Raw genomic sequence first — 9,543 nt, forward strand, 5'->3', positions numbered from 1 at the left:
AGAGTCCTGGATTTAAGGATCTTGGATTCACTGGCAGTCAATCATGCAGGAATAATGGGCTTTGGTATAAAATAATGAGAGTGACGCTGGTGCCGCATCGCCTTAGTGTTCTACAATGCTTGGACGTCTCATGAACATAAATCGCAATTCTATGACCGGCTGTTCTCGTTGTGAGCATACATACACTGGGACGCGTCACCTTTAGAAAAAGCATGATTTTCCCAACAAACTTAAGTTTATCCCAAGCGTAGTGGTACTAAGTGGTACTCCGCAGTATAAATCTTCATGTAATTAGTTAGTATTTTAATACTACTTTTAATATAAATATTAATATATTTATATTGATAACGTTAGATTCCCAAAAAATCATATAATTCCCTCATTAACACAGTACCACTGCTGTTCTTCTCAGAAAACAATGCAAGTTGCGTGCTTGTACCGTGTAGCGACAGCCATATAGATTTGGACTCCTCTGTAAAATGATATAATCCACTGTAAAATTATATAGTTGGATTATTACACTTGATTATTGTATGAATTTGGGAATTTACACTATCCGTATCCGGATACTTGCCCCGCCACTGTCCAAATCTATATACGTTACACGGTATGGGAATTAGTACACCGGTTCCACCTCGCCTCTTACTAGGGATTAACTATAAGTGCATCTGAGTGGTTGACGATAGCTAACTATTGGCGATGCAGTTAACGTTAACCCCGGGGATTTGTGTACTCATCGGGTCGTGTATCCGGATGGGCTGATTGACGGTGTGAAATAACTCCGGAGTACTGTGAAGCTGTACATATTTCGGGTCGAAACAACAGTGGAACTTTTTCAATGAGGGAAGTATTCCAATAAATAATGCAGAGCATAGAAATTTCTCCTGTGGGCATTGCCCCAGAATTTAACATCGTTTTTATGTATCTTGCATCACAGGTTGTTCTGATAATGGGCCAAACATGGGGGGTTCCCTCATACAAGTAGTTTCGCTGTTGGTTACGAGCGGTGCGATTTACAGATAATCAATCACGCATCGTCGCGGAACCACCGCTTCCACTGCATTCAAGCCAAACCATACTTGCAATGTTATTCCTGTGTTAATAGCTGCTTTGGTTAGCTATCGTTTACTAGTACACCACCTTCTATTACTAGTACAGTCTGAACTACGCTACATACAGTTTGTTCTAAACACTTCCTCCATGCAGTGTCTGGTTGTGTTAGGAAGAGTAGGTTTTATATTATGAGGGAATTTATCCGTTGAAGCATTTGGGAACGACTGGCGACAGCCTATCGCCGGAGTATCGAAATTGCCATGACGTGGGGGGCACTACTGCGACACTATTTCGAAGTGCTTGCCGCCACATCGAAGGCCTCGACATGTCTGGTAATGTGTCGCACTCGCAATGATCGTTAGACCATCAATCTTACCATGGGGCGTTTTAGCTGGAAGTATTTTTGCCTAACGAGCTTGTCTCAAAATTGTCCAATTGCGCTGCGCCGGAAAACGTGCCTGAAGGAATATGATACATGCACTTGGAATCAAGTTCCTGCGATATGTCTTCTTCAATGTACCGGTCGGTTACTGTACTCACAATAAGTACTACTACGTACTAGTAGTACTAAACTGTAACCAGTGGCTCGGCCTACAGTAGCAGTGTACCGATACAGATATTTGATATTCAAACGTGCGAGGTTGAATGATTGATTCATTGTGCGACAATCGACCGCATCGCAGAGATAAGATATGTAGACCCGCTGTGGGTCGTGGACATGAATTCCAATCACCTCGCACTTACTGGAGGGACAACCGGTATGTACTCGACCACACAACGGGAAGCCTGGGCAGGAACGTGCACCGATTATCCGCTCAGCAAACTGGATGGGTACGGGTAGCTAGCTACATTTTCCCCAGTCGCTGACCTTGTTGAGTGGACTGTTCGCCAGCAAAAACGACGTTAAGCTTAACGTTAACGTTATTACGGCAAAGAACTATGGGAAGGGATGCGACATGAGGTGGGAAGGGATTCCAGCGCCTAGTGGCCTGTTTTGGTTCACATCGTCGCTGCATAATTGTTCAGTTGGTTTCGTCATGCTGTTAAGTTAGTCAGCGTGCACGCTACGCCAACTCGGATACAGGTATGTACCAACCAGCATGAAGAATTCCATTTGGAATTTTCGTACAGCCAAGTCTATTTGTCCCATAGTAGTTTGGCCCAAAGCATAATCACATTCGGTGTGCGACACTTTTGAGAAAATGCGACAGTTCAAGTGACAAGTTATAATGGTCTGTGGCCGGTCGTTAAATTATTACGAGGGAAGTATACTATCCCCTAGTGCTGCCTTGAATTTTAATTCATTGGCAGAATACAGGAATACGCCTGCTCCGATCAGTCCTTGATTCACCGACTAGGAGAGAGTCATGGGAAGCGCACGCACATGGAACGTTGACGCCGAAATCGACCCCAGGATACACAGCACAGCAGATCACGTGGCAATGGCCGTGCGCATTCTCGTCGAATCGGGAACCACGGCGTTCCTCCGCATGGAGGAACCCGCGACCGAAGCGTTTTGCTCACAGGTGGCATCGATGTACCAAGCAGTGCCGTACCACAATTTCAAGCACGCGTTCAGCGTCATGCACACGACATACCTGCTACTACAGAGCTACATCCAGAGTCCATTTACGCCCCTGGAAGTCGCAGCATTGCTCTTGGCGGCGCTGTGCCACGACATTCAACACAACGGCCGAACCAGCAGTTTTCACCAGACGACCAAGTCTGCTTTGGCCCGAGAATACGCTTCCCACAAAGGATCGGTGCTGGAAGCCATGCACGCGAGCGTCGCCATCGACACCATGACCGCCGAGCACGTGTTTGATCACGTGGTGGCGGCGGACGCCGACGCGATCAAGAGCATGATCCAGGAGCTGATCTTGGCCACAGACATGGCACTGCATCCCCAAGTCATCCAAGCGTATGCAGACAAGAAGAGCAGCGGGGATTCCCTAACCCAAGCCAAGATGATTCTGCATTGTGCAGACATTTCGAACCCGACCAAGAGTCCTGAAGTGGCAAAGTGGTGGTCCCACGCGGTCCTGCGCGAGTTTTGCATGCAAGTGGACGAAGAGCAAAAGCTCCAGTTGCCCGTGAGTGGCTTTATGAAGGCCGACTTGTTCAGCCGCGAAGAGGCCAATATGCACTTGGAATTTGTCGACTCGTTCGCTGTGCCCGCGTGGCGCCTCTTGGCCGTGTCCTCCCACTTTGACGAGTACGTGACCCGGCAGTGCATGACCAACATCGTTCTGTGCCGCAAGATGTGGCTGGCAGCCATGGAGCCCACCGTCCAGCTCACAGTCATGTCGTTCCCTCGGACGTTGAAGCGCACCAAGTCGTCGTACGAAGACATGAGTCCATGTGGGGACGACGAAAAGGCTAGCTCGACTAAGCGCCGATGTATGAAAAAGGTGGTCCGACGATCAGGTCTAGAAACTGCCGCCGTGGATGTGAATGTCACATAATGTCGTACGTCCAAGTAACTTAACAATATTATTTAATTGTACGTGATCATTGTCAAGTTGGAAGCCACTAAGTACCACCAGCATGTCCCTCCACGTCTCAGCCCAGGGTACTCACTCGCCAGCCACTACATTCCACGGCGCATGAAGTACTATGGTGAACTCGTGAATGGATGGGCACAACGGAGACAGATTTTTTCCATCCACGGCATGCTAATCAAATATTATCATGATATATTATTTCTACGATCCTTATTCTATATCCGCGGGTTTGCAGTCTTACGGTGGGCTCGTTGGCCTGTGCCAGCCGTCTCAGGTTAATACATCCGTACTGCACTTCATCGCAACTAACGTTACTATATGCATATTGTCGTACATACCCGTGACTCGTGCATATGCGTACGATCTCGCGAATTTTCTGGGTCAGTTCTTGCTGTTGTTGGACTTCACGTTGAAACTGACTTGTCATGTCCGCGTCGATAACTCGACGGAGGGGATGCGACGACAAGCCATGGCTGCTGCTGCCGCCACGTAATAACGTCATATGTGGCCACGCCAATGCGTCCACTTGACAGCCCATATCATTCTACGAGGGTCAAAACTATAGTTTACGAACCGACGATCCTTTCGTTCGCTCGTTCATTCGTACCGTCTGGACGTCGTGGCGGGCGGCGTCGTTTGGCTGGATGATCAACGGGAGGACGTTGGTCGCCTACGTCCAAGTGTCCAGTGAATAGAGGTACTGTACAGTACAGTATATATATGTGCAATGTCATCAATAAAACACTGGAAGCAGAGTAGTGCTCTCAACGGCAGCATTATTGCACACAACCCAAGGTAGTACTTCATACCTCGTTCAGCTGTTGCTGCAATCGTTGCACCTGTCGCTCCAACTCTCGAACTTTCAACTCGTGGGGACCACCTCTACCCTCGAATCGTGCTTGAAGCTGGGCATTCTCGACCCGCAGGCGCGCGTTGTCACGCTCGAGGCACGACACATGCGCTCGGCGGTACATGGCAAAGAACCAAATCGTGGCCTTGACTCGGATGCGGATGCGTCGCCACAACTCGTGCGCTCGCTTTCGTTTCCGCAATGCATCCACGACCGCCGCCGCCGCCACTCGACGCACCTAAACCAACGAGCGAGCTTTGGTGTTGGTGGTGGTACGTTACTCGACATTATCACACCTGCGCTTGGATCTGGACACATGCGCGCCGTTCGCGAACCGTTTCGAACATGGCCACAAACACCCGCTTGGCCAAGTATCCCACGCATGCCGCCCGGCCCAGTTTCTGGACGTACATGGTCCGCTGCATCGGCCCGAGCCACTGAAGAAGCCACTTGCATCCGCTCGGCACCGCGCGCTGCTGGCTAAGCAACGCCTCCAGCAACGCCAGCTTGTCCTCTTGGGCTCCGTCGAACGCGCGTTGTACCCCCGACTTGTGGACCAGACGTCCCCACATGTTGGCGACCCGCCGCTGTGTCCGCTCGGTGGCCACGAGTCGACATGCCAAGTGCTGGCGGAACCAGCACTGCAGCACGATGACGTGGCGCTTGCGTTGCACATCCACGTAGGCCAACTGGACATACCGACAGACGGCTACTTTCGTCGCAGCGGACACCCACCGTCGCTTGGCCATGTAGTGCGTGAGGGCGGCTTTGAGAGTATCGGGGGTCATCGTAGAAGGGGAACTGACTTGCAGCACACTGTCGAGCAAGTGGATTTGCCCTGCCATACGTACATATAGGCCATCATCACTGGGGGGGTTTTGTATCAACAAACAGCGCGATACATAGCAGAGGTACCACCTGTCTTGAAAAAGAGGCGGGAGTCGCCGAGACGATACGCATCTGCGGGGAAGCCAAGCACGTGGCACAGCGCTTGGGTAAACACCCGGTCGCTCGCGTGAAACCAGTCAAACATAAAATCCGCCCCCAACAGGGTCGTGTAGATGCTGGCAACGTCCACGTACGACACCCTTGTGGGAAGACCCACTTGGAGCACTTGGCACGCTTGAATGGTCCCGGAGCTGCGGAGTTGGTCGAGGACGCTGCGGCGATCAAACACCCGAGCGTCCATGGCGGCATTCGGCTTGATGCACCGGATAAAGTTGCTTCGCGTCGAGTTGAGTTCGCTCGTCAGCGTCCGCATTTGCATAGAAAACAAGTACGACATGCTGCCAGACGTCTTCTTGGTGGATGGCGTGGGGCTACGAGTCATAGAACCAAGGGACGAGTCGGAAGTGATTCTTGATGGGGTCTGCGATGATGCGGATGTGGTGTGGAGAATGGCCAACGTTGAGCTAGCTAGCAGGTCGTGGAACTGCCTGGACGTGACGTTGCTGTTCTTGTCCAAGAACGAATCGATGCGATACCGTACGACGCCCGCATAATGGCGAATGCAAAACGTATGGTGCATGTCCTTGGGATGTGGTTGGACAAAGCTACGGTTGAAACAAACGCATATATATATATATATATATATATATATCATCACATTTTGACGGTGGTTTTGCAAGGAACAATGCACGTAACTTCCTTCGTACCACGGATGGTTTCCAAAATACTTGTGGAAGTTGTCAATCAATCGCTGGTCCGTCGGTCCCGCGACTTTGGCCACTGTGTCCAGGATTGCAAATATTCCTTCGTGTTTTGCGGCAATCAAGGACAAACACTCGTTGTTGTCGACGTACGAAATAGGAGCATGGGACGGGCCATCCACACCCGAACGCCTAGTGTCAGTGCCGTGGAATGAGATGTAAATATATATATTTATATATATATATATATAGGGATCCTACCGGGATGTGTCTCTGCTCCCCATATTCCTAGATGCAAAAGGAAATACCACGGACGTCTGTTGCGGGGCCCAAATGTGCTCGGACGTGTACAGTTCCTGTTCTGCCTTGAGAATGCACTGATTGAACAGGCTTTGCAGCGTTTCATTCGCGTAGTTGATCATGAGCTGCTCCAGCGAGTTGCGATTCTGGGGCTCAAAGTCCTCAAACCCAAAGATGTCGAGCACGCCAATGTACGGCAACTCGTCCTTTTTTTCAAAATTGAACTCGAGGGCGTCGGCACATTGCCGCATAAGCGACCCAAACACCTACCAACCAATAATTTCAATATATATATACATCGTATAACAACATCAATATATATATATATATATATCATCACATTTTGACGGTGGTTTTGCAAGGAACAATGCACGTAACTTCCTTCGTACCACGGATGGTTTCCAAAATACTTGTGGAAGTTGTCAATCAATCGCTGGTCCGTCGGTCCCGCGACTTTGGCCACTGTGTCCAGGATTGCAAATATTCCTTCGTGTTTTGCGGCAATCAAGGACAAACACTCGTTGTTGTCGACGTACGAAATAGGAGCATGGGACGGGCCATCCACACCCGAACGCCTAGTGTCAGTGCCGTGGAATGAGATGTAAATATATATATTTATATATATATATATATAGGGATCCTACCGGGATGTGTCTCTGCTCCCCATATTCCTAGATGCAAAAGGAAATACCACGGACGTCTGTTGCGGGGCCCAAATGTGCTCGGACGTGTACAGTTCCTGTTCTGCCTTGAGAATGCACTGATTGAACAGGCTTTGCAGCGTTTCATTCGCGTAGTTGATCATGAGCTGCTCCAGCGAGTTGCGATTCTGGGGCTCAAAGTCCTCAAACCCAAAGATGTCGAGCACGCCAATGTACGGCAACTCGTCCTTTTTTTCAAAATTGAACTCGAGGGCGTCGGCACATTGCCGCATAAGCGACCCAAACACCTACCAACCAATAATTTCAATATATATATACATCGTGTAATAACATCAATATATATATATATATCATACTGTATATGATGCATGTAGCAACAACACAATAACGTTATTATAAGTTTAACAAAAAAAGAATGCATGTAGCAATTCAATACATACTAGTACACATTATTCTAAGAAAACATAATGTGTGAGAGTGTAATATATATTAATACTTATAGCAACACCATATAAACATCAGTCGGGAGTATACGCTTAAACAAACCCAAGAGACTAGTAGTATATATATATATATATATATACACTAACTAGTAGGCATATATACAGAGATAGAAAACACATACTTGTTCGTAAATGACTTTGGCGATCGTGTCACGCGAGTAGCTGGCCTGCCTCGTGTCCTTTTTCTTAAAGTGCACAGACGCTTCCCGTTGCAACATGCCTGGGCGGCCTTGGGTTTGTCGGCTGAACTTTTTGGTCAAAATCGCATTGACGAGGCTGGTGGGTTCCAGGCCGAGCATCTCCGCCGCCACAGCCACCGCGCCACCCGCCATGTCGTCGGGATGCACCGCCGCCGTCGTGCCTTCACACGTTTCTTCTTCTCCAAATTGCACGTTCCCAAGGTGCAGTAGCCCCGACACGACTCGAAACAGGTCGGTTGCGTCAATGTTGACATACTTTAGGGCTTGAACTAGCTTGCCGAAGTTGCCGCGGTCGTCGAGAAGGGGGCTGGACGTGCACCCAGACTGGTTCAGGTACTGATACTTGTCGATCCAGCCGTCGATATCATCGTAATGCGCGCCAGTCGCATACGGATTCGGAATGAGCTTCAAATCGTTCAACAGTTTGGCGTCGCCGCTTCGAAGCAGCTCGTAAAGCACGTGAAAGTTGCGCTCGCCCGATGGGGGAAGCACGACCCGAGATGTCTCGAGCAAGTACGTGTCGATGGACGCACCGGTCAAGCGCAGCGCCGTGCTCGATAGGTCAATGACATCCGGGGAGAACTGCAGCCGCATGTACTTGCCAAACCGGCTCGAGTTGTGGTTGCGATGGGTTTTGGCATTTCCAAACGACTCCAAGATTGGAATGGTCTTCATGAGCCGGTCGCCTAGCGCATGCTCGTGTGCATTGTCTGCCCCAGATGACATCGACCCGAGTCCAGATCGATCGGTCAAGAAGTCCAAGATGATCTTAGACGTTTCAGTCTTCCCTGACCCGCTTTCGCCGCTGATGACAATTGACTGGTTTTGGCGCACAGACCGCAGCTGTCGGTAGGCATTCTAGATCGATCCATGTGGGATGAGCACGGATGTGGTGGGTTTGTTGGGCTGTACATACTTCGGCGACGTGGAACGGGTGCGGCGGTGACATGTCTAGGGATTGCCGGACGTACATGGACTTGTCCACGGACGTCAAGTACCGTAGCGGGTTCACGGCAATAAGCACGTTCGACATGGACGTGTACGGCTGCCTTTCGTCGGCGATCCATCGGTCGTGCAGGTTTTTCACCAACGAAGCTTCGTGCAAGTACCGCAATGCGGTCATGTCGGCGCTAGTGCTGCATACAGAAAGTGTGACGCTGTATAACGATATGAATGGAGTGATCAAGACGGTACGTGAAGAGAGGATTGGCCGGGCGGACTGCGCACGCGATCGTACTCAACGTGAAGGGCTCCGAGCCCACGACCGGGCCGCCAGTGGCTTCGTCGACCAACGCGGCCGTGGCGGAGGCTGCTGCTTCATCAACGTCACACATCTGGACCAGAACCCATTCGTTGGGCTCTCTTTGGGTCCAATAGAGGTCGCCCACGCGCAACGCTTGGTCGCCCATGTTGTCTGGATACAACAACGAACGACACTGCTGTTTGTAATTTTGACTTGGCACTTGAGATACTGTAGTATTACTAGTATTACTAGTAAAAAGTACGAATGTTCGTTGTCGTACTACTGTATGACCACTGGGTAATAGAATTTCTTGCCTGTTGATCAAACTCAACTGGAGACCTTGGCGACCGCGGCTACGATGTGGACAGCTGTATGCCTGGATGTGGTATGCACGCTCGACTCAAGCCCCCAGGCTGCGCTATCGGCTAACACAATTGAACATCCGTCAAGCTAGTTACGACTAAACACCTACACTACAAGCTTTTTCCTGTGAGATTAAGTCGAACGCAGCTCAGCACTATGCAGTACAGTAAGCTTACAGTAACTTAGTACACTTCCCCGATTAAATTAGTAGTACTG

At 49.8% G+C, this 9,543-nt stretch overlaps 2 protein-coding genes across 4 annotated transcripts; one reads left to right on the forward strand and one right to left on the reverse strand.

The window, feature by feature from the left end:
* Positions 1-2,403: 2,403 nt before the first annotated feature.
* H257_00337 (hypothetical protein) lies at positions 2,404-3,567 on the forward strand. The gene has a single exon (XM_009822960.1). The coding sequence runs from the start codon at positions 2,421-2,423 to the stop codon at positions 3,516-3,518; it is 1,098 nt and encodes a 365-aa protein (XP_009821262.1). The 5' UTR covers positions 2,404-2,420; the 3' UTR covers positions 3,519-3,567.
* An 86-nt stretch (positions 3,568-3,653) lies between these two features.
* On the reverse strand, positions 3,654-9,130 carry H257_00338 (hypothetical protein; the record flags this gene model as incomplete). Of its 3 annotated transcripts, XM_009822961.1 has the most annotated exons (13): positions 3,654-3,813; positions 3,896-4,101; positions 4,165-4,227; positions 4,367-4,645; positions 4,704-5,245; positions 5,326-5,960; positions 6,063-6,248; positions 6,402-6,622; positions 6,697-6,931; positions 7,001-7,305; positions 7,644-8,579; positions 8,638-8,857; positions 8,916-9,130. In XM_009822961.1, the coding sequence occupies 13 exons, from the start codon at positions 9,128-9,130 to the stop codon at positions 3,795-3,797; spliced, it is 4,062 nt and encodes a 1,353-aa protein (XP_009821263.1). In that variant the 3' UTR covers positions 3,654-3,794. The 3 variants fall into 3 exon arrangements, with proteins under 3 accessions (XP_009821263.1, XP_009821264.1, XP_009821265.1); XM_009822962.1 differs by lacking the exons at positions 6,063-6,248; positions 6,402-6,622 and having other exon boundaries at positions 6,746-6,931; XM_009822963.1 differs by lacking the exons at positions 3,654-3,813; positions 3,896-4,101; positions 4,165-4,227 and having other exon boundaries at positions 4,302-4,645; positions 4,704-5,960.
* Between the last annotated feature and the right edge of the window lie 413 nt (positions 9,131-9,543).

This window comes from Aphanomyces astaci (assembly GCF_000520075.1).
Source record: "Aphanomyces astaci strain APO3 unplaced genomic scaffold supercont1.1, whole genome shotgun sequence".
NCBI lineage: Eukaryota > Oomycota > Saprolegniomycetes > Saprolegniales > Verrucalvaceae > Aphanomyces > Aphanomyces astaci.